This window comes from Silene latifolia, chromosome 8 (genome assembly GCF_048544455.1).
Source record: "Silene latifolia isolate original U9 population chromosome 8, ASM4854445v1, whole genome shotgun sequence".
Classification (NCBI taxonomy): Eukaryota; Viridiplantae; Streptophyta; class Magnoliopsida; order Caryophyllales; family Caryophyllaceae; genus Silene; species Silene latifolia.
In genome coordinates this window covers 6,263,883-6,289,661 of record NC_133533.1, presented here as the reverse complement: position 1 = coordinate 6,289,661, position 25,779 = coordinate 6,263,883, and the positions used below count along the sequence as shown (strand labels likewise).

Genomic DNA, 25,779 nt, shown 5'->3' with positions numbered 1-25,779 from the left:
TTTTCTCCATCTCAATCAATTTTATACGTTTTTTTTATTTAAGTATTTCATTTGTTTTTTTTTACATTTCTATATTTTAAACTACATAAGTTGACAATCTTTTTTATTGTGCAAATTATTTCTTCACCTATTGTATTTTTTTAAAGCATAACATCTCTCATATTCATGATCTTTATGTCAAAAGTAAACGTAAAGAATTGATCGGGACAAAATGACAAATAGAATATATTTTGACGTGGTTTTCAACAGAACACATTGATCGTGATATTCTATTAGGAAGTAAATAAGAGATATGGTATATGATTAGAATATACCATATACAAGTAATTTACAAATAAAATACTTGAGCAAATTACCCTTAATTACCCTTGCATGAGTAATTAGCTAAATCTTGAATCAAATTAGTGAGATCATTATAAGATGATCCACCTTCTTTCACACAATTATGAGCCAATTCCTTAAGCTTCTTAGCCCTAGCCCTCATTTCCAAAGCCTCTTCTCCCACCATAATTTGCTTAAGTGCATTCTCTATTTTTACATGATCAATAAATGTGCCATCATCACCAAAACTCCAATCTTTACTCCCAATTTCTACTCCAATTTTTAGCACTTGTGTCACTAATTTCTCAATGAAAAAGTGCTCTGCATGCAATGGCCATGTAGCCATAGCAACCCCGGCCGAAAAACCTTCTAGCGCCGAGTTCCAACCACAATGTGTCACGAAAGCACCAATTGTTTCATGTTCCAAGATCATAACTTGAGGGGCCCAACCTCGAATTATTAGCCCTTTACCTTCCACCCTCTTTTCAAACCCCTCTGGCAACCATTCCTCATTTTCTGTCTCATCACCTTTATCCCGTGCCCGAACAACCCATATAAAGTTATGTCCCACATTTGCTAAAGCAATAGCAATTTCTCTAAGTTGTGATGCTTTGAAATGTGTTAACGTTCCAAACGAAAGATAAACAACTGAATTAGCCGGTTTAGAGTCTAACCATTTCAAACAGTCATTCTCACATATCGAGGCACTCTGACCCCTCTGAAATTGTTCTTCATTTTTACGATTACAAAGCGAAACCGGCCCAATATGCCAAGCCTTTTTGCAATTATGATTTTTCCTATATAAATCAACATAATGTGGCTCAAGCTCATAAAATGTATTAAAAACATCACCATAACTTTTCATATAACCCATAATAGCCCTACCCATAAATTCACCCCATCCATCAATATTTCCATCTTTTTGAAGTTGTGATTTAGTTAATCTAATTTCATGGGGTAAATTAGGAACAATAAATGATTCATCATCATCTAAAATGCACCTACTTTCCCTAATTTCATGTAACCCCATCATAACACACATAGGAAAAAATCCTGTCACTTGAAAAGCTAATCTTGGTATACCAAGATTTTTAGCAAGATTAGTAGAAAATGTAAAAAATAAATCCGAAACTAAACAATTTGGTTTAACTTCCCCTAAGAATTGCTCAACTGGGTCTTTAAATAACTCCATGGCAAGTATAAATTTTTGGACCATAAGATGAGACGTAAAAGAGGCTTGATTTTCAAACCCGGCGGGTAGACCGGTCACGTTAGGGGAGGGAAATGGAATAATATGAAGGTTCGGAATAAAGTCGCTACTCATTTTATTTTCATTAGTAATGTTAAGGTGTTTTGCGACATTTGGTGCGTTTAAAGGGGTTGTTATGACTGTGGTTTTTATTCCACGGTCCGCAAATAAGCGGACCGTGTCGAGTAATGGAATGGTGTGTCCGGGAGCAGGGTAGGGTAAGAAAACAATATGAAGGTTATGGTTAGCTTTTGCCATTTAGTCAGGTGTTTTTGTCGTGTGTTTTGATGGATTGTAGTTTTGGAAAATGAAAGTTTGTGTTACTGTGTAGATGACTAATCTTGGATTATATGGGTACCGATTTATATATTACTGAATTTGCAAATGTTGACTTGTTTTACCGTTTACTTTTTACCACGAGGCTGAAGAGATCCGTAACGCTTTCTTTATTTAATTATAGTTTTATTGTAGACGGGTATATCTGTTGATAAATGTAGACGAGTTAAATATATCACCACTTTTATAATAAGATAACCCCTACCATCCCACTTGTTGTTTGTCTTATTATAAAAGTGGTGACATATTTGATCCGACTACAACTTTAGACGGATAGTCCCGTTTAAAGTGAGATTTTGTGTTCTTTATTCAGTTACGCCTGTTCTTTTAGACTTAATTTCAACTCATTTGAGTTCAATATACCTTTATTTTGTTCAGTTTAACTTTTCTCTTCACAATTAACTCTTTTACTACTTCAGTTCAGTTAAGTTCAGTTCAATTCAGCTTCATTAAGTTCAGTTCAGTTTAAACGGGTTCAGTTTAAACGGGTTCAGTTTAAATGAACAAGGCCTAACTGCCTAAGTCTGGTTAAAAGACGAAGTGTCCATCTTAAATCTTAAAACTGGTCCAATACTACCATATGATATTAATAGGGACAAAATTAGTTTGATATTTTATAGGCAATTTGTCTTATAATTTGCAGGGCCGTCTGGGAGATTCTGGTGGCCCTTTACGGAATCTTTATAATGGGCCCTAACTAATACGACTAGGAATACATATACTTATTAAAAAAATATATACTCCCTCTGTCCCGGTCAATTGTTGTCCTTTTTCATATTAGGGTGTCTCAGTGAGTTGTTGTCCTTTCTATTTTAAGAATGAACTTAATGAACAATTTGATCATTCAAATTCAATTTGTTCCACCTGTCATTTAGTAATTGACCCCTTTATCTTTTCTTGGTCTTTGTGCCAAACCAAATGACAACAATTGACCGAGACGGAGGGAGTATATATTTTTCACGACTACACATATAAATTTGCTAAGCCCGGACTACCAAAATACTCGGAATATTATTTGAAGAATAAATTGTTGAACCACTTAATCAACAAAAAATTATCAAAAACAAAAATATTGTCCAAAGTGTTATAAAAAGCTACCTGCAAAAAAAAAAAAAAAAAAAAAAAAAAAAAAAAAAAAGACACCGCAACAATCAAAGAAGATTTATACGTATGTTGGTAGTTTGGGCCCCTTTCATACTACACTGTCACTTTCTATGGTTTAGTAAATACTAGTGTAGTTCCCGTGCTATAGCACGGTACTTTTTAGATTTATTTTATAAAGAGATATTATCAATTAAATTATTTGCATAAATAAAGTATACTTTTAATTTAATGTTATAATCTACTAAATATAATATTAATAAGAGGTTGAAAAAAAAGTTTACTACCATAAAAAGACATTTTAAGTTAAGTTATTTTTTTACTATTAAAAATAACACAATAATTTTATTCCGTTGGATGCAACTAATTTATGACATTAATAGTACAATTATTAAGTTAGTTGTATAATCTTTTTAAAACGCGTATTGACCTTAAAACGAAAAGCAGTAAAAACTATTCCTCGCGTCGAAAAAGACGATTTACGAATTATTAAAATAATGTTTTCACTTTATTATTTCTAATAGAAAATACATAAGTGTTTTTATATCCTTAAAAAAATAGTCCATATTACTAAGACAGAAATTTACATAATAAATAACTGATGATTTCTTACAAAAGAGTTATTCCCTCCATTTAACTCCACTTTACATGTTTGCTTTTATCACGTTTGCCAACATGACTTTTACGCGGTAAATATCTTTAGCTACGTATTTGCAAAAATTATAAAAGTTAGATATTTTTAATGAACTCTTAAAGACGAATCAAATAAGATCCCACATGAATATATTTTAACTTATATATCGAGAGAAAATTGAAGTTGAATGTCCGCTTGTGTATTTTTTCAAAAGAGAAACATGCAAAGTGGAGTTGAATGGAGGGAGTAACATATAAATATAATATAAATTTAAATTTATACGAAATCAAGTTCACTTATCTAGCTTATAATATGACATGTAGAGTTCAAAATTATGGGTTATTAATAATTTTTACTTTGATAGATGAGATAGAGAAAGTGGGCTACGTATAAGGTTCACAATTTACAATCCATCAAATTTTGTTGTGTTAGTAGTATCCAAAAAAATGGGCCCAATTAAGAAGAAGTCTCTTTAGGCGGAAAAACTAAGAGAATTTTTATTCTCTTAGTAGTAGGGGATTGTCACTTGTACAGTTATTATTGGGTTGCACAATCAGATTTTGAGGCCCCAAATTTTTGGGGGCCCTGTTCAATTGAACAGGTTGTACTCCCTTATGGCCGACCCTGATAATTTGGTATTTATTTAACTCGTCTTAAGGTTTAGCCAAATATTTCCGAGTTCAACAAGAATTTATGTTATTGTGAGGGTTACTACTTACTAGGTGGTACCTGGAAAACTCATGTGAATAGCGAATAGGTGATTAAGAGTATTTTTACTATCCCACGGAGTTTTAAAAATTGTAAGTAGCGGTGGAGCTATGATTTACAGTTAATGGTAAATATTTTGCATTTGATATGTAAAAACAGACCAACTTATTTACTGCGTAATAATTGGTATTTTTATTTCAATACTTTATGTTGGTTATTACTTACACATCCATATGAATGGAAAATGAGTTAGCGCCACGGATGAAGCCTAATCTCGATGCCATCCTTTCCCATACAATAAGTGGGGACTCCCATAATAATGGGTACATCACATGTAATATAAGTCGGGATCTCATTATCCCAATAACAAATACATGTGAGAGGGTGACGCCAAAATTGGGCGCTACCGGATGGCGCTGTATCAAGGGTGATTAGAGGTGAGAGTTAGAGCAACCCACATTTTTTCAGGGATTATGGCCTTTTATTTAGGCCCGAAACAACCCATGAGCTAGTCCAAAAAGGTGCAATGTAATTTTGAGCCGAATTTGGGCTTTATATTGGGTCCAAATTTTGGACAGCCCTCATTTATTAAGGAGCTGATTTTCTTAAAAAAATTATTTTATTTTAACAATAGCAATAAAACCAATTATATTCAATCAAAATTATGATTTTTTTCATTATAATAAAATAAAATTTAAACTATATACTATAAGTTGCTAATTTTTTCATAATGCAATAATGATTACTTTAGAAAGTAACTTAACATATCCTCTTCTACTAAAAGAATAAGAGGTCTCTCAATTTTTCCCGCTTAAGTGAAATGTTTTGTATTGATCCTCACTCCTCACACTATATCATACACGTATTAGTTATATACCATAAATACTATTACTAATTTTTAATATGTAAACACATTAATGAGATATTTTGATTTACTATACATGTGGGATTGCATTAATAATGAGAATGATATGAGAAAAATATTCTCCACAATTTTTTTCATAGTTCTATTTTCCTTTTGTTTTTTTTGCTACAAAGGTACTCTATAAGTTGACTATCTCATTTTGCAAATTCTCAAATTTTATTGTATAATTGAGGTTATTCTTTTGGTAAAGGTAATTGTAAAATAATATTATTTTTGATAATTAAGTAATAATTTATATAATTAGTTTCAGTTAAATATCAAATTTATTTGGTGTGAAAACTATCAAATCTTCGCTCTTATACCGCTTACCAAGCTATAATATTTAACGTCTTTGTATCTTATTATCTAAAAAACCGCGTATTTGTGCGGGTTCTACACTAGTTATATAATAAGAGAATTATGGCGTATTTGTGAGTTATAAAGATACTTTGTTTGTCTCAGTCAATAGTTATTTATTGTTCTTACAAAAAAAAAAAATAGATTATTTTGTGAAAGATGAACCACAAGACCCTATCAATTAAATAAATAGATAATTATTGTGTAATATTTATGATTTACTTATGTTTCAATTTTATTTTGATAATTTGATATCTTATACGAAATAATAATTACTACATTAATATATTTAAAACATACAAGTTATTAATATAACTGTCCGATAATCAAAATAAAATATTATTTTAAATATTTAGGAAGTATTTTTTTTTTTTGGGATTATTAGTATTAAACTGCTAGAATATAAAAATCAGGCCAATAAAATTGTACAAAAATATTTTATTTTGAAAATCCAATAATTTATTTGATAATTTTTGCATTTAAATATGTCGGTGTTAATCATAATTTATAGGGTTTTTAAGATAAAGTTAAAATGTACATAAAATCTGTACATAAATTTACATGTTATTTTTGGGCAATTCTCATTTTGGACTAATCTTTTACTATAAGACGATTCTATATAAGAGTTACTGTATATTAAAATAATTAAATATAACCCAAAAAAAATACTAATTGTTATATAAGACCATTTCATGTGTAAGACAAGTCTAATTACAAAAAGCCCAATAAAATTCTTTAATAAATTAGTAAAAAAAATATTTTATTTTGATAACCTAATGTTTTATATTGATAACTTACTTAATTAAATGTGTCAATATTACTCATAAAATATCGAGTTATTAAAATAAAATTAAAATACAAATATAATCTAATGATAAGTTTGGGCTTTTCTCCTATTGGGTCAGTCTTATGCTATAAGACGGTCCTATAGGAGAGTTGCTGCAAAAAAAAATATTAAAATAATTAAAATAATTTGGGTATTCTAACACATAAACTTCCCCATAATTATAATTGGGCTTATGACTTATGAGAGTTGACCCATGCTGGATTATTTTAGCTGGGCTTTATATATATTTTGGGCTTCCGACTTCCTCATCCAACTTCCAACATACTCCGTATACAAAGTTGCCAGATGGCCAAATTGGTGTGAAAAGTGATTCTCTTTTATTTTTAATATTTGTTAATAAACTATTTATCGAATCCGCGTTTATTTTAAACTATTTATTTAAATGAGTCTACGTTGAATCGGGGTCCTTTCTCACTAGCAAGGTTTCCGCGATTCAGTTTCAGTTTGTTGCAGTACGCACCCATCAAGCAAAGAGTGTAGACAAGTGGTGGATTATACACATCGCTGAAGTCGAGTGGTTCAAGCTAGTGTTAACTTAAGAAAACGATCTTCGATTTCTATAGCGTTTTCATATGTCGTTTGCAAATTGCAGGTACACCTGGAATGCTGCAGTTGTTAAAAGGGCTAAGAGAAAGGAGTATCACTTTTTCCATTTCAATGACCAATATCATCCTCCTCTAAAAAAAGTGCCGTTTTTCTACTTCGGTTAGCTACTCTTGTACGTTCAGTGCGAGTACCTGGTTTATTTTCTGATAGTCTATGTGACTCAGGTGCTCATATATTTATATTATAAAACGCTATCTTTTAAACACAATTTATCATTGGTAAAAAAATAAATCTAATTATTGTTATGTTGACTATTAAAACAATTCAACTTAGAGCCTCTTTAACAAGTCTCATTTGGTGTTGTTACATACACTAGTATATTGACACGTGGAGTTACTTATTCATCTCTTTTAGCAAATGGTATGTTTTGTAATGTTGTACCGGAACTTATTTAGTTGTCCCAATCACGGTATGAAGCCAAAAACATGACTATTTGCTAATAGATGTCCTACTCTTGTAAGTGACACTAATTATTCTCTCTTGGATCTACTTTTGACTTTACTCCAATAACCTACCAATGAAGATTAAGGTCCAAGTTTCATATGAGAAAATTATAGCAAGTTTTGTTTAACACGGTTTTAAGTTAAAACCAAACTTCTTAAAATTCATTATACATTTTAATATTATTTAAATTGGTTTTGAGTACAGTTTGGTATGCAGACAATGGTATTTTAGACGAAGGTTTGTGCAAAAATTGATACTCGGCGTCTCTCATGCTCGGATGGTTATACTACCAAATTTTATTATAGGCTGACATGCATTATGCATATACTTAAGTTCTAATGTTCTATATACATAATTTAATGATATACTCAAATTTGGAGTATTTGAGATGAATTATTATGAGATTTAAAAAGAAAAATGTTATGCTTGCTAATGGAGTTCATATTTGCACAAAAATCATCTTTTTTTTCGGTTTAAGTAGTCTGTACAGTCGCTATCTTTTTACAAGATACACACATAATATGTAGAGCGTAGGACAGATATAATAATCTGCAAATCACGTAGATTAAGTCAACTACTCCTACAAAGGTTATCCTACAAGGGTTATACTAGAGAGCCATAGATAATCATCCATGATTTAACCAATTACCAACTATTACGAAAAGAAAAGTGCTAAGAAATCTAAACTATTTTATGCACATGTTTAGGTAAAATGAATTTCCAAAGCAATACCAATTATCTGGCAAGCAAGACTACATAACAACAGTTGTAAAGATAAGAAGCAATGATTTGAGAAATACAATAATAAATGATATAAGTAGACAAGTAGCATAGTATACATAAATCTTATAATGCTAGCTTCCATACAAGTGAGTACTACAAAGTCATCCACTCAAAAATCAAAACATTTCACCCATCCATATGTCTCCAAACTCTAAATCACAAACTCCAAACTCTTTACAATTATTGAATTTGGTGTCACTCTTTAATCTAGGGCCCTCCTTTCATGTATTTTGCTCTTGTGATCCTTCCAAAAGGCCAAAGTGAACATACCCCATACTAATACACCTATTCTTCTTACTTATAACCAATCCATACATTAATTATTTCAATAAAGTCTCTTGAATAAGACATTATTTTATCCTAAGTGACGGAATCACGATATGGTTAACAGAGGCAGTCGGCCTGCTTTATTGAAAAAATTCGATATTTTTAGTTATAAACATTGATATCTTGGTTACTTTACTGATTACCCTTCTGTCCCACTATCACTACTTATAAATATTCCTAGTCTTCTTTTTCTACTCTTTTCCGCTTCTTTAATATTCTCACCTAGTAAAAAACTTTCTTCCCTAATTACCTTAAGTGACAGGATCGCAATAGGGCTAACATAGGCAGTCGGCTTGCTTTAATGAAAAAAATCGATATTTTTAATTATAAACATTGATATCCTAGTTACGTCACTGATTATCCTTCTGTCCCACTATCACTACTTATAAACATTCCTAGTCTTCTTTTTCTACTCTTTTCCACTTCTTTAATATTCTCACCTCCTAAAAATTTTTTATCCCTAATTAAAAATCCTGGTTACGTCACTGGTTACCCTTATGTCCCACTATCACTACTTATAAACATTCCTAGTATTCTTTTCTACTCTTTTCCACTTCTTCCAACACAAAGAAGAGAGATTTATATAGAGAGAGGGGGGAGGAATGGCAATAATTCATGCCATGAAATTCATCCAAAGCTAAAGTTCCTCACTACATAAAGAAAGTGAAGAATTCCCTTAAAAAGCACCACTATCTTTATCACCAAAAATCTATCTTGTATATATACACTACTATCTTTTTCCATTATAATACTTTCTTTCATCCTTTTCTTCTCTTCAATGAATTTGTAAAAATAAAAATTAATCAAAACATTACAATTTACTCTATAATAATGAGAAATGCTATAAGGTGTTGCATATCATGCATACTACCATGTGGAGCCCTAGACGTGATCCGAATAGTTCACGTAAACGGGCGGGTTGAGGAGATAACGGGCACCATATACGCGTCCGAAGTCATGAAAGCCCACCCAAAACACATCCTAAAGAAGCCCACTACAAAGCCCATTTCAGACGAGTATATAGAGACCGTCTCAGCCCATCATAGGCCCACCATCGTAGTGGTCCCACCTGACGCGTTACTACAACGTGGCAAGATCTACTTCCTGATACCAGTAAGTGATCCTGCCACGTGTTCATCTAAGAGGAGGAGGAAGAAGAAGAAGGAGCTGGATGAACTCGAACTGAAGAAGGTTGGCCCTCCCGGTAATAATAATAGTAATAGTAATTATCGTCGTATTGATAATAATAATAATAATAATGATGGTGATGGTAATTGTATTAATAATGGAATTATGGGATCATTAAGTAAAGATGATGATAAGTATTTAAGTGAAATATTAAGTGAGAAAGTATCAAGTCAAAGAGATAAAAGACGAGGGCGTGTGGCTGTTTGGAGACCTCATTTAGAGAGCATTACTGAAACTTTTTATGATAATTAGTTAATAAATAATTATTTAATCATTTACCAAATAATTATTTGAGTTTTTGATTTGTTTTTAATTTTTTTTTATTTTTTTTTTTTGTATTGGTAAGAAATTAATCTAGTGTAAGAGACAGAAAGTTGTCTTTAAAAAGAAATCGGACATTTTTGTGTACACATATGATAATATAAAGCAAAATGATATATATGTTGCATGTTAATATAATGATCGTATTAGATAAATTTAGCTAATATAGATTTGATGTGATTTTTGATACTACTATTATTTGTTTTTTTATTAATTATTTTTGTAGGTTTTTTATGCTATCGTACTACAATTTCATTATACTCAGTTATATACGTATAATTTATTATTTTTTGTAAGTTCAATTACTCAAAATTAAATAGTACACCATGGCTCTTATGTTCATGCAAAAGGCGTAGTTTTAGAGCTTGATCCTTGATAATTGCAGTTTTTAATCCGAAATTAAGTCTCATGTAGAACACTTCAAGTGTCAATATAAGAGAACAGAGCGTTAGTAGGGACGCTTTGTATATTTTTACTGTCGATAATCCCTTGGACAAGTCGGGTTAACAAGTTTCCCTTTGAAAAAATTTCGACCCAGACAATTAATCTTGTCTCTGTCACTATCTATAAATACTCAATGTCACGGTCTATACATTATTATTTTTGTCGGTAATCTTATATAATAAAAAGTCCGGGCTTTTTTTTTTCTAGAAGTGCATGATACCTAAAATCTTATATTTCATTGTCTTCCAGATTACTCCCTATTACTTTAGTCACTCGTCTAAGCTTATGACGGAATAGTGCCGTAACAAATGAGAATTTGTGGTCTAAGCTAAGGGACTAATATTAGCTACCAAATCCTATCGTTGCTTAACAAAGCGTATTGTCTCACGTATAAGTTTAAGCATTATTGCGCAACTACGTTGTACGTAGTAGCTCTTGATCCGAGAGTCAAAAAACAGTTGTGCAAATTTCTTTTGTTTATACGGAGTAGTACTTAAGAAAAAGTGCATGTGCACCAACTTATTAATGTGCATCGTTTGTTTTGCAAAAAAAAAAAAAAAAAAAAAAAAAAAAAAAACAACTATGGCAATCACTGAACCACGTAAGGGTTGCATGATTTGCATCATTTAATTTATACCTAAATAATTTATAAGATGCGGAAATGTCTAGAAGAGACGGTTGCTCTAGAAAAACGATAACTTGAATACTTCTAATTAAGAAAATAAATTAAAATATGTTTTTACTGATTTCGGATTTTTATTTATGCCTCTCTCATTTTATGATTTTAAGCTTATGGAATTAGTCAAACAACTTGAATACTTGGTTTATGAATATTGGAAATCTATATATAGTTGTTTATGAATTAAATGACAACTTAACTATCTCATACGAGATATGAGTAAAATTTTAGGCATTTTATTATGGAATACAGTTTAATCTAACATAATCAATACGTAAATAGCAGCGGTCGTAAAATAATACGGAGTACTACATGGTTCAAATTGATTAAAAGAATTCACGTAAACAAACTCAAGGATTTTCTTTTTATAATAGGGACGGTTCCTAAAAATCAGACCGTCTCCCAATAAATTAGTGAGAGACATAACATGAAAAATGGAAATTAAATAACTTCTTCTCCTCATTATGTGAGCGGTCTCTCGATAATGCTATTGAGAGACCGTCTCTCTAAATTTTTTGTGATTTCATTAATAACAATCAACAATACAAAAATAATTACTACAACTAAGAAGTAATAACACATTCTAACAAAAGCAAATTAAAAACTCTTTCGTCAAGAATTTTTTATATTACTCATCATGACTTATTGACTTTAGTATCTAAAGTACTAGGCAAGATGTACAATTGATGCTCAATAAGCAATGTCATATTTTTGACAATTTTATACCTAATATTTTCTAGTGCTATTAAAAGTTGGAATAACAAAAATGGAAAAAAGGGACCATCTTTTATAAAAACTATTTTTTTCTAAATGTAGATTGTACTTGTGCATATATTCTTCCTATGAAATTATGATCAAGATGATTTAATTTTTAAGTAGGATGAATATAATGTACGAAAAAAGAGAAAGACGAATATACAGTCAAATATCAGTAGTGTACCTTTTCAACACGGAATACTTTTTAAGAAATTCTTATATACGGAGTAATAATATCATTCCTACGTAACTAACCTATTCCTATAGACTTATTACAGGTAGCTTTATATGATCAAATCCATTTTATTCAAATTGAATTTCCTTTACATTTTGGTTACTGCCTACTGGTATGTGCAGATGTCAACTAGTTTAGCTGATAAAATCATGAAAGGTGGTACCTATCACCTGATTTAAATCTCGTCAGCATCAAAATCACCTTTGTGACTCCCTTTACACACAACAAAAAAACAAAAAAAAACTAAAATTATTTTCAAGTATTCCTTATTATAAAGGCTACAAGATATTCCAATTCCCTTTAATTAATTAGAAAAAAAAGAGCTCGTAGCCTTGGATCAATAATCATACTCTAATTACTTTTTGCCATGGTAAATCACTAATATAAAAAGGTAAAAAAGCGGCCGCTTAAGAAAAAAAGTAGTACAAAGTGATATGATTAAAGCACAAATATAGACAACATCATAATTAATAAGGTTAATTAAATAATTAAAAAGGGGTGGTCCAATATTAATGTGCTAGTAAATTAAGTAGCATGGGGGACATGAAATGTGAATTAAGGAGGAGGGTTGTATAATGTGATATGTTCCCCTGGCCCTGGAAATGGGCCTCCCATTTGTACCACAAATCATGCTTTCCATTGCATCACTTTCCACATGATTTTAATTTCATTGGTTATTAAGTGAACCCCCTCTATTAATAATTTCTTACATGTTTAAAGGTGTATCAATTTGGCATCTCAAGTTTGTAATAAAATTTCTAATAATATTTTGTGGCACATAAGTTATAAAATATGATGACGGTTTCATATGTAAAACGGTAATCTATACAATATTATTAAAAGGGGAACTTAAAATGCCACGTATATAATGTCACCTAGCATCAACAAAAAGCCACGTCACTTACTACACATGACATGACAAATTTTAATGTGACATTGCGAATAAATATGACATGCATTATCAACTTTTAATTACATGACATTAATTTAAATATATTATTTTCCAAAATTTATGTAAACCTTACAAATTTACATCAAAGTTCATAATTTATAATTAAAATTGACATTTTAATTGAAATTTTGTAATAAAACATGTTAATATATTGATTAAAACTCTTCATAATACTTAACACCCACCAAGTTAATTAATATTTTGCCCTATTTAATTAATTTTTATAATAAAATATGTTAATAAATTCATTAAAACTCTTCATATTGCTTAACCCCCACCATTTTTATTAAGTTGTTTTTCCTATTTAATTCATTTTTGTAATAAAACATGTTAATAAATTGATTAAAACTTTTCATAATACTTAACACCCACCAAATTAATTAATATTTTTTCCTATTTAATTAATTTTAATAATAAAATATGTTAATAAATTCATTAAAACTCTTCATATTGCTTAACCCCCACCATTTTCATTAACATTTTTTCTTATTTAATTCACCTTTTAAGTTTCTCTGCATTCAATTATCTTATTCAATAACCATAACACAAAATAAATTAAAAATAAAATTTAAATATTGGAACTTATGGTTGTGTAATGGCTATAAAAGATATAATATACCTATAATAGTTTATATTCACTTCAATTATTTATTTAATACCTATTTTTCATTTACCCATCAGTTTCTAAGTTGTGGGCTATATATTTTATGGTTTAATCCATTTATTTGATTAGGATGATAACATATATTTGTATGTTGTTGTTGTTGTTGTTGTGGTGGTGGTGGTGGTGGTGGTGGTGGTGGTGTAGTCCTACAAAGTATATTTTAATTTTTATGTTATTGGTTTTTATGAATTGCTTGCTTTATATCTGAATTCATGTTTACCATTTGGTTTTTGAATGATTTACATGTGACAATATTATTATTCGTTTGTCAAGTTGTTGTCATGTTAATGTTTTACCCTTTGGTCAATATCATTTATTTTTATTATATAAACTATAAAGTATCATGAAATGTATGTGACTGCAGATAAGCAAAACATCATGTAGGTAATTTGAAGAGGAAAGAAAAACAAAAGGCACAAAAATGAGGTAAAATCAAAGGTAAAGAAAATTTAAGGTATAAACTCATAAGTTATGAATGTATTATTTATTAGTAGATAATCTCAAATAAAAGAGCACATATTTTGTGTCAATTGTCAATGGATTGGAAAGTTTCTGAAACAAATTTTGAATAACAATTTTGTTAAAATACCAATAATTTATTTCATAGTCTTATATTTGTCTTCGTAATTGACACACAAAAAATATTTGTTTTCGTAATTCAAACTATTTATATTTTTTTTTAAATGTAATTATCTTGTACTATATATCGTAATTTGTGCAATAATTTGTTACACATTTATAATCAAAGTTAAACATTGGTGTTCAATTTTACTTTTAAAAATATCGTCAACATTCTAATAAAACACAATTATTTTGTTGGTTAATTCGTACTAATTACTGAGTTTTTTTTTTCATAGGGACGATTCATTGGAGAACGAAGACGATATGTAGAAGTGAAATAATAGGATTGATTAAACAAATATATATTGGAGACTAACTACAAGATTGACGACATCAACGTGAATGACTAATAATTTCTTTAATTTTTTCAAATGTATGATTTATTTTGGTATTTGTTGGGTTTTTTCATCATTTTACCTTTGAAAAAAATAGCATTTTTCACCTACTTGATTTATTTAATTTATCGACATTAATATTTACGTTAACATGTCAATTCCCGTTATTTAAGTACACGATCTATCATCAATTATTCATGAGCTGATCTTACTATGTAGTTTGCTATTTTACAAAATTACAATTTTTAGAAACACTAAAAATATTACACTAAAAACAAAACATCCCGTGAATTTCACGGGTCACAAAACTAGTTTTATATAAGAAACTCCTTCGATTATTATACTTATTACTATTAATAAATGAGTGTTTCTTATATAAATGGATTGTTTCATAATATGAGACCATGTTATACAGTAATTACTAACTAGTGTGGATCTCCGTGCTACAGCACGGTATTTTTTAGTTTTATTTTATAAAGAGACATTCTCCTTAAATTAATTGCATAAATTAACTGTACCTTTAATGTTATAATGTACTAATATAATCTTAATAAGAGGTAGAAAATGAAAGTTTATTTATTTTTGTCTTAAACCATTTTTATATTACTTTACTATAAAAATTAACTCTAAAATGCTATATCATTGCATGAAACTAATTTATGACATTAAATTACAATTAAGTGATGTAAAAATATAATCTAATTAAAACGCATATAAACCTTATAAAAAAAACAGGTAAAAACAGTATACCACGCACTTAAAAAGACAATTTACGAATAAGTAGACTAATATATTTATTTTAATTAAAAAAATACATTAGAATTATTACGTCCTTTAAAATATACACCATATTTCGAGTGTAACTGATGAAGGATAATATAAGAAATAGATTTACGTAATTTTAAGGTGTAAGTGATGACAATAATTATGTTAAAGACTGCATAAGAAGTAGGTTTGCGTAATTTTAAAGGGTAACTGATAAAGAATAATATTTATGAAAATGAAAATGATTGCATAATAAATTATGGATTTTAATGAAAAAGTCATAAATATGAATTTTAATTCAAAGATTAGAGTTTAATTATAAGAATATATTAATTGAAAAGATAATAATGTAATAAAAAAAATTTACTTGTTACCTTATTTAGCTAGATGCTTTTTGGAGGCAATGGGTCAGTTGGGTTAGTTACTTGTCAAATTAAGTGGGTCGGGTTATTATCGAGTTTTGATTTTGTAATGTTTTGCTTGGATCATTATCCTGAAAAATTAATTGGCAAGAATTTTAGTTTTGGTTATTATTGTTAGAGATAATCATATTATCTTATTATTATGCTACTAGTATGGCTCTCGTGCTACAGCACGGTATGTTTTAGATGTTATTGTTAGAGATGTTTGTAATAAAGTACGGAGTATTAGTTTCAACTCATTTTCAGTTTGTTTAGGGGTTATATTGATAATATTTCGTATTAGAAGAAATAAAATAGAAAGATCAACACTGTTGCCACGAATAAATTAATGAATTTTACTTGGATTAATTACTTTGTCAACTTTATTTTAGAAAATAAATGTTATTATATCATTATATTCATTAAAGACATTAATCGCATGAGATTTATATCAAATCAGATAAAATATGTATTTGTAATAAAATTTGTTATTCATATTTTAACTTAATGCATGCAAAGATTGAGCCGAATTTAACAGTTGGTTATGAGTATTAAATTTTTTTAAATCATATTTTCGAAACTTTTAGATTAAAATCCCTTACAAAAACAATTAACAAATGTTATATTTCATCCGTCTCATTCGCTTGTTTAGCTTTGATTATAGAACCTCTCAGAAATAATAATAAAAAAAAGCTAAATAAATGACTGTGACGAAGGGGCTACGAACAACAAATTACCATTTCTAATTTAAAGCCTTCTTAACTTAAAAACACTCTAACTCCTTATTATAGAACCTCTCACAAATATTATTGCAAAATATATTAGGGAGATGCTTAATTATTTTAAAATAACAGTACGTTATCTTTTTTATTTTATTATTTTGTAAAATATTATCAGTATCTTTGATATTTTCATCGTAGGTCAATCAATGCAATATCCTTATTATTGCAAAATTAAGTTAACTAAGAAACTCTTAATCTTTAGTTTATTGGGTATTAGGAATTGAAACTCTTTATGGTTTCTGAAATTCACTTCTTGTTAACCAATTCAAGTTCTTGGTTAATTAAGGCTTGGGGAGCAGGGATGGCTCCCTAGGTTGTTGCGATTGCGTCGCAGATGTTGGGAATGGTAATGTTTCTTTCCTTTTACTCTTATCCTGTAAGATTAAAGGATCCTTGGCTAGAGAATATTAGAAGGAGCCAACAAATGCATCTCCAGCCTCTGTTGTATTGACTGTATTGATAGTGAATCCTTTCATAAATCCTTTGAAGGACTTGGTGAATTATCTTCAACCTTTGTCGCCGACAATAACATGAGCAACTTGAAAACGTTGTGACACAAGCTCTTGACAACTTCTTCTTGGTTGGATCTTGTTGTGTTAGGAACTGTACCTCATCATCGCTCACTTTGGTCATGATACCAGCTTGATTCCAAAATTCTATTTATGTCATCCCTAGCAGCGTCATGAGAAGCCAAATAGGGAGTCTAACATTAGGGTCATACGAGATTAGAGAATGATATCGGCTTCCTTGACAGCTTTTATGGCGGCTAAATGAGCCCACCTACATGGCTTGTTAATCAAACTGATAAAGCCATACTGAAAAACCTTGGACCTTCTTGATAAGATTTACATTGAGCTCCGACTCTATTAGGCACATGTCAACACTAAGTATTCTATAGAAAATAAATTTTCTTTCTCCATTTTTGTTCAATGTCACAAATGCTAAGGTTGTTCTTACTTCCTTGTTGAGGCCTACATACACCATCTGTATTTATAGTTGGTGGTGAAGTCGTCACCTCTAAACTCTAACGTTAATTCTTTCTTAGATGAATATATCTAAAATCTCTAATAATAATGTATGGAAGTATGAGGAAACTATAGATATACGTTTCTTGAAGCTTAAACACGATATATGATGCTTAAGTATGAATGGTTAAACTTATCACCTTTGTGGCCTATGTATATATTTTGTGTCTTTGTGGCCACTCCTTTTAAATTTATGCATTCTTGTGGCTATCTCTCCTTGTGCCCTCGTGGCCACTCCTTATACACTTTATCATTCATACGAGACCTCTTATATACTTGGTCGCACACACGACCACCCAATCAACTTGGTTACTCTACTTAGCCATTTCTTTAAAATTGGTCACCTCTTATTATTAATTTGGTCATCCGTTTCCAAATTGCATTGGACATTCCAAGTTATTTTACTCCGCCACGACATTGTCATTTGTTCTATTGAAGAAGAAGAAGATAGTGTTTGAATCACTGTGTGGATCGTCTCGCCTCCAACTGCTGCTTCTCAAGATTGAACTCCCGCTGCGCTCGTCCATCACTGTGTGGATTGCCTCGCCTTGATCTCCTAGTTTAATGTAATAGGGTAGGAGTCTATCATACTTTATAAATAAAATCTCATATGTTCATAATATTTCATCAATTCAATACAATTAAATAATACAGTACATATAATTACTCTCCTCTTATATTCTCTACAATTATTACTTTATTAAGAGTTATTGTTAAGTTAATGTATATTGCATTAATTTGATATATAATTATATAAATCGCTTTTAATTGAAATCAACATCCGGACTTTGTTTTGATGTGCCATTGCGGATCATAAAAGAATGATATTGAAGAAATGAGATCATTTGACTTCTTTTAGAAACATTAATGAGTTGGAATAAATGTCTAGTTATGATATGAAGGCCATGTTTGACAAACAGTAGAAGCATATTTTGAATAGTAGATACTGTTAGCAAAATACAGTTAGCATATTTAAATAGCATGTTTGACTAATAAATCTCGTTAGCAGAAGCATCTTTAATTGTTTGGTAAATAGCAGACTAACCATAATAAATTTTTTTTTTTGAGTTAACTAAAGGTATAAGTAAATCTACTATTATAGTATGTTGCTCTAGCCTCTTAGCAGTATTGGAAAATATTAGATTGCTTCCAATATGCGGTCGGAATTTACTACAGTATTTACCAAACGCATTAAAATAGCACATTCATCGGTGAAATCTACTATTTAACCCGGAATATGCTAATATTTGCCGGTATGTTGTTTATCAAACGGGGCCGAAATATTCCATCATATGGATAGGCCATTTTAAAGTTTTTTTTAGAAGATTTTTTTTGTATCAAATGGAATGCACTAATTAATTTCTAGCGAATCCGAGTGTACACTCTAATTTGCACATGTATATTTGACTATTTGAGAACAAAATATTAATTATCTTTTCGAATAAATGTAAATCTATTTCATTATAGGTAGACAATCTCAATTATTCATTTATAATTAGATGAGTAATATTTATTTTGTTTCAATCATTTATTTAACTTTACTTAAAATATTTTTCACAACGAATAAGAACAGTAAATATATAAATGAACGAGATCGAGAAACTCATCATTCCATACCAAACCATGTGTAGCAAAATAACTTTACATGCAAGTCCAATCTCCAAAGTGACAAATATACATAAATTCATATTCACTAGGCATATGAAATTTTGGTCATTATCACCCTAGTCATTTTCCATCAATTTCAAGTGGAAAAGAGACTAATAGATGTACTATAAAATGTTAAGTTATTATCAAATTCATAGTTTAGTTCATGAATCGTTTTAGCCACAACTTTCATAAGCTAAATATAAACAAACAAATTAAACAAACAAACGAACGATATCTACGTTGAGCAAGACATATATAGTAGCTTATCAACAATTTGATGGACTAAAAATGTCTACTAATATTCATTATTAGCACCTTCAATAAATGGCCCCTAATCTATTCAAAATAATCTATTCAATGTCAAGATGCTTATCCTATCTATATAAATAAATCATCATTTAACTCGTCTTAACCTTAAAACTGATACTCCCTCTGTTTTTTTATATATGACTTTCTCACATTTCGAGATACTCCCTTCTCTCTTCAATATCTCTTAAAATATAAGACTAAATATTATGATATATTGTATACTCATAAGAAAAAAAATTTCGTAAGAAATTTAATGGTACTATTTTTATATTTTTTGAACAAATATATTTTTATAAATATTAAAGTCAAAGGCTTACCTCGTAAATGCAAAACGTCATATATAAAAAAATGGAGGGAGTATTTAAGTAAGAATTTGTGATTCAAAATATGGACATTTAAGCGACAAAACCTAGTAAATTCTTATATAGTTGAGCCTGAGGTGACAACTGAGCATGAGATTTAGATAGTATGTAGCAAGGGTAACACTCACTTCCCCAAAATCCAAAAAATTAGTAAATTAATAAAGTTTTCACTACTTGGAAACTAATCTTCGAATATATGAACTTAGCAAAGATATTGAAGTACAGAGAAAGTTTAATGTCCTAATATTTTATTTCTGGTCTCGCTCCTACAACTTAGTACTTCGGGTTATCATTTAAGTAGATTGATATGATCATAAATTAAGACAGAAATTAAAAGGATAGAAATGCTGAATACAGCTGTTCAATTATGAGAATTGTAGTGAATAAAATTACTTTCCCCCTTATGATTCCATTCCCCTCCATACACTTTTAGAGTAAACCAAATAATAAACGTAAGCCAATATGTATGAGGTTATAAATCCATTCTCGCTCTCATGGTATCTCATTTCATTTCAATCCATTCCGATCTTTTGAACCAAACGCCAAAGTAAGGGGGTGGGGAAAATGAACTTGAATTGTGACTTATTGTTACCTCCTTCTTAACCACTAACCTAAGACATTTTCGGTGATTATAATGTTGTTTGACATTTGTTAACCATATATTCTTTAGCATAATTAGGGATATCATTTTTCCTTTCGGTAAGTCTCCTTTAACATCCGTTCTAATATTAAAACGTGTTGAATATTGTATCTTGCATGTTTATATTGGACAAATTTATTGTTTGGTCCTATATATTTTGCTTTTGTATTATTCTAAAACTTAATACGGATATACTCATCTTAACCGAGAATTTGTGTTTTTCCGATTAATGGACGTGTAGCTAGGCTAACCTATGAAAATGATGATCTAGGCATCTAGCCATTGAGCAAGCTGGCTTTAGCCCCACTATCTTTGGAGGCCAACTGGATGAAAGCAAGCAAAACCTAACATTATTATTATTATTATATTATTATATTATTTATATTTATATGATATTTTAACTTCCTTAATAATTAATTAAAGTGATAATCAATTAGGTATTAGTAGCTTTTTGGGATTTCTTTGTGATGTAATTTGTGATTGAATGCTTCACATACTGACCTAGTGACATGTATGGTTGAGCTTGATGTTGATCGATTTGATTTTGATAACAATAAATTAAATTTGAATTGACGACTTTATCCGATATTTTCTTTGTCACATATCGACTGTGACTTTGTTAATTCTATCGTTCACTTGACTTACCGGTATCTTTCAAAAATTCTTTCACATTAAATCGGTAGAGTCGTTTTCAAAAGTAAATGGTCACGATAAATGGCATAAATATAAGAAAATATTACAAGTAATTTTGAGTAATACCAATCAGTCGGACAAGTTATATATTCGATTAAATGAATGTCACTCTTCGTACTAGCATCAGTAGCATGTATGACCATAATGTAGATTCTAAAATTGTGTTGAATTTTAGTATATTTGTATTCATTCTTGAAAGAACATAAATCATATATATAATGCTTGAATAGTTTGCTGGTACGTTGGACATGTAAGACCAAATTTAATTATTTATACGGAGTATATATGTTATTACGCTCTTTCTTTACCACAGTAAACCATACTTAGAAACCGTGGCTGAGTTAGGATTTAAATTTTAAAGTTAAAAAGGGGGGGAATATCAATGGTGATGAATTGCTAGTGCTATAAAGAAAAATCGAAAAGGTCTAAAAATTTAAACTATAAATTTCGACATTTCAATCTGATATTTTATCATGACAATGAACCAAATTTATAATTAACAGATTTCAAAATTAAATAGTAGAAATTTAAATAAGTAAAAACCTTTATGATTGTGATAATACTTATTAAACCGTCTTATCGAATAATCTATTTGTAATTTTTTTTTGGGGTTATCAATGATTGAATAACCAATTTGTAAGACATAGGCCCGTTCTTTTTGGTTGAAAAGAGCTGAATTGAACTTAACTGGACTAAATTGAATGTAGCTGAACTGAACTGAAGTAAAAATTAATTTATGAGGAGTTAGGTCTGTTTTTTTTGGCTGAAATGAGTTGAATTGAATTGAATGAAGTCGAGCTGAATTAAACTAAACTGAATGGAGATGAGCTCAAGTAAATGGAGCTGAGGTAAGAGTTAATTTTGTGAAAAAGGTGAACTGAACATAACTGACTGAAGGTGAATTAAACCGAACGGAATAGAACTGGGCTGAACTAAAAGTAGGTGAAATTAAGACAAGAAGAACATGGCGCTTAAATCAATCAATCGAATGAATGGTGAATTAATCGAATCAACCAGAATAGAATGAACTAACTAAAAATAGCTGAAATTAAGCCCATAAGGCCGTATTGTACTATTGTCCTTGAAGTCCAAGCCATTCAGCCCAATCTAATTCTGTAGAATAGCAAAGCTTAAAAACAAAACGGGCTTTAATTTGGCATTTTTAGTATTTCATGGGCCGCTTATGAACTGGCCCAAATTCATCAGCAGTTTGAAATTGAATTCATCACAACTCTAATAAAGAGTTGTGAGATGGTAAATTACTAAATTTGACTCACTTCAATTTTTGAATTCATTGCATATTTTATCTATGCATATCAATCATTTATTTAGGTTAGCACAAATTCTTATTTATAACCTCTTAGTCTCTCACTAACTGCAAGTGGAAGAGCAAATGGAATTACAAGTGAAAGAAGGGTTGTGAGACGTCACAACTCACAAGTGAAACTTTCTATTACCTTTATATATATTTTAACCTTGTAACATTACCAAAAATAAATAAAAAAATACTACATATACATGTGGAAGTGACCTATAAAAGTTTGAAAATGAATAACTTTGTACATTTTATTCATCTTTAAACTTGGTGTTAAGGTAAATGTAAAGAATTCTACTAATATACCAAGTAGTTGCAATTATTAAATGAGTTTTTCTAAAATGTGTCTTAAGAGTATATGTTAATAACTTTAATATGGTAAGATTGACAACATATTCTCATGAGATATTTAACTATAAACTCATTATTACCAGAATTAGTGAGAATATATTGTTAAACTTACCATATTAAGGTAATTAACATGTGTCCTTAGGGCACATTTTAGAAAAACTGTTATTAAATTTGTATAATTATAGAATATAATGTCGTTGATTAACAAGTTCGAAAGATTCTAAGAATCAGAGTTAAAAATTGTTGGCCTTTCATATTTATTTGACGTCCATAGATGTGGCAATCGGGTCAGTCGGGTTGGGTTTGGGTCATGTCACGTCGGGTCGGGTCATGTTGGGTTCAGGTCATATCGGGTCAGCATACCCTTTCGGGTTGAGTCGGGTCAGTCGGGTTGGGTTTGGGTCATGTCACGTCGGGTCGGGTCATGTTGGGTTCAGGTCATATCGGGTCAGCATACCCTTTCGGGTTGAGTCGGGTCGGGTTCGGGTCGTTGTCGGGTCATTTCGGGTCAAATGATGAATCGGGTCGGGTCATTATCGGGTCCGGTTACTTAATCGCATTAATTACTACAATTTTTTACTATTAAATTTAGTTTTTAACCTATTATTTGGTTTAATTACTTCATTACTAAGTCAGACATATCAATCTAAACACAAAATCACTTTAATTTTGATCAAAATTAAGCTTAATAATTACTGGGCCATCAATTTAATCGGGTCAGCATTGGGTCGGGTCAATATCGGATCGGGTCTGGGTCGGGTTCGGGTAACTGATAATCAGGTCGTGTCAGGTTACGGGTCGTCATCGGGCCGATTTCGGGTCGCAATATTTTCGGGTCATGTCGGGTCGGGTTTGCTCGGGTTCGGGTTGGGTCAGACTTAACCGCTCTAGACGTCCATATGCGACCACCCTTAGTAAGTCAGTAAATCAATAAGATGTCAATTTCACTTCTACGCAATCCATTGTCATCAATCCTTAGTTTATTAAACGGTATTAACAATGAAATGTTAAACATTATTTAAACAAAGTGAGATCTAATCCTCAACGTTACACGTGAATTCTTGCAATTATTTCAGGAGCATCGTTGCAATTACTCAGTCTATCAAGTATAAATTGCATTTAAAATAAGAAAAGTTAGGTATGGAGTTGACTTGGTGTGAGCTTCATATCCAAATAGTTGATCCATTTTAGATGAGCTCATTAATTAGACCTCTTTAAGTGTACATTTGATTAAGGGAAGGTGAAATATCTAATATGAGTATATGACCCTAAGACATGCCATAACCATAAAACAAACCCTAGCACTAGTAATTCTATGAATTGGAAATAAAGGCAATGGAAATATGTCTATCCTTATTTAAATTGCACATATAGCTTCCTTTCATCCAGATGTCTTATTAAAATCGTTTTTTCGATAAGTAATCAAATACAAACGTAATAAACATATAGATATAAAGAGTATCTCAATCGTTTTTTCGATAAGTTTAATCAAATACGAACGTAATGAACATATAGATATAAAGAGTATCTCATTTGTCATTTACTATGCTATAACTCATCCTTTTTAATTTGAATTAATTTTCACAATACTTTATAGTAGTTCGTTTAGTTATAAATCAATATTAATAACCATTGAGTATTTAATTTCAACAAGTGGCCTATTTATAACTAATTATAGTGTGGTTTGACCATGAGTTCCATACAACTCTTTTAGACAGCACAAATTCATATTAACGGACATTTTTAGTCACAAGCTTGTAACCTTTCACAAGCTGTAAATGGGAGAGCAAGTAGGATTGCAACTGAGAGAAGGGTTGTGAGACGTCAAAAGCTTATGACGGTCACAAGTAAGACCTTCTAGTTAGACAGAGGTTCAAACTTCAAACCTATTTATTCTCTCACATAATCCTATGTTTATCTTAATTCACTTCAGGCGACAGGTCAAAGTTTACAAATTTACAAATTTTATCTATGTTTAATAAGTTTAATTATATGCACTATTGAAAGTCTAAAAACATCACAAATTACACAAATTATTGCTTCCAACTCTTTTTGTTCTACATTGTTCAATTTTTCTTTACTTAAAACAAGATAATGCCATAAAGGCGAAGATTACAAATAGGGCAAACACAATAAATAAGTAGGATTCTCGGACCCATAAAATAAGGTGAAATGTCTCAAGTCATAATCAACAAACAAAAAATCAACGGTTAATCTTGCTGAAGACGGGTCGGAGCAAGTGACGGGTAATGTCACCCACAAAACGGATATGAGGGACAAGGTGGGGGCATCCCCATGTACTTCCCTCTCTCCTCTATTTGGGTCATTTATGAGAGTAAATGATATCCGTCACTTTAAAGTGACGAATACGACACTGTCTTCAATGAGATTTTGTGAAAAATCAAACTCACTTGAGATTTACTTTTCAGCCTCTATCAACATTTCTTTCTCTTTTTATGCATAGGATAAAAGGTGTTGATAATTCCACGGAATAAACCAATTAAGCCACGAGATCCCTTTTGCAAATGACAAATAGAAGCCTTCAAACTTTCACAAACCCGTACGTATGTGATCTGTCATGGGCATTTTTTGTCCTTTTTATTTTTGATAAATACTTCGTAGAAACTATGGTAGGATAGGTGAAGTCATAATCTTAGTATATGAAGTAAAATAC

General features: G+C 30.4%; 2 protein-coding genes and 1 pseudogene across 2 annotated transcripts; 1 reads left to right on the top strand and 2 right to left on the bottom strand.

Annotated features, from left to right (window-relative positions):
• Positions 1 to 347: 347 nt before the first annotated feature.
• Positions 348 to 1,850, bottom strand: LOC141594025 (scopoletin glucosyltransferase-like). Its single transcript, XM_074414242.1, has one exon. It carries the CDS (start codon positions 1,826 to 1,828, stop codon positions 359 to 361), a length of 1,470 nt encoding a protein of 489 aa, XP_074270343.1. The 5' UTR covers positions 1,829 to 1,850; the 3' UTR covers positions 348 to 358.
• A 7,200-nt stretch (positions 1,851 to 9,050) lies between these two features.
• LOC141594024 (uncharacterized) lies at positions 9,051 to 10,264 on the top strand. Its single transcript, XM_074414241.1, has one exon. It carries the CDS (start codon positions 9,449 to 9,451, stop codon positions 10,055 to 10,057), a length of 609 nt encoding a protein of 202 aa, XP_074270342.1. The 5' UTR covers positions 9,051 to 9,448; the 3' UTR covers positions 10,058 to 10,264.
• Positions 10,265 to 17,006: 6,742 nt separating this feature from the next.
• Positions 17,007 to 17,744, bottom strand: LOC141594525 (putative fructokinase-5; annotated as a pseudogene).
• Positions 17,745 to 25,779: the final 8,035 nt, after the last annotated feature.

Excerpts from the sequence above, each read along its gene's own strand:
- LOC141594025 (XM_074414242.1), bottom strand. The coding sequence starts at position 1,828 with ATGGCAAAAGCTAACCATAACCTTCATATTGTTTTCTTACCCTACCCT.
- LOC141594024 (XM_074414241.1), top strand. The coding sequence starts at position 9,449 with ATGAGAAATGCTATAAGGTGTTGCATATCATGCATACTACCATGTGGA.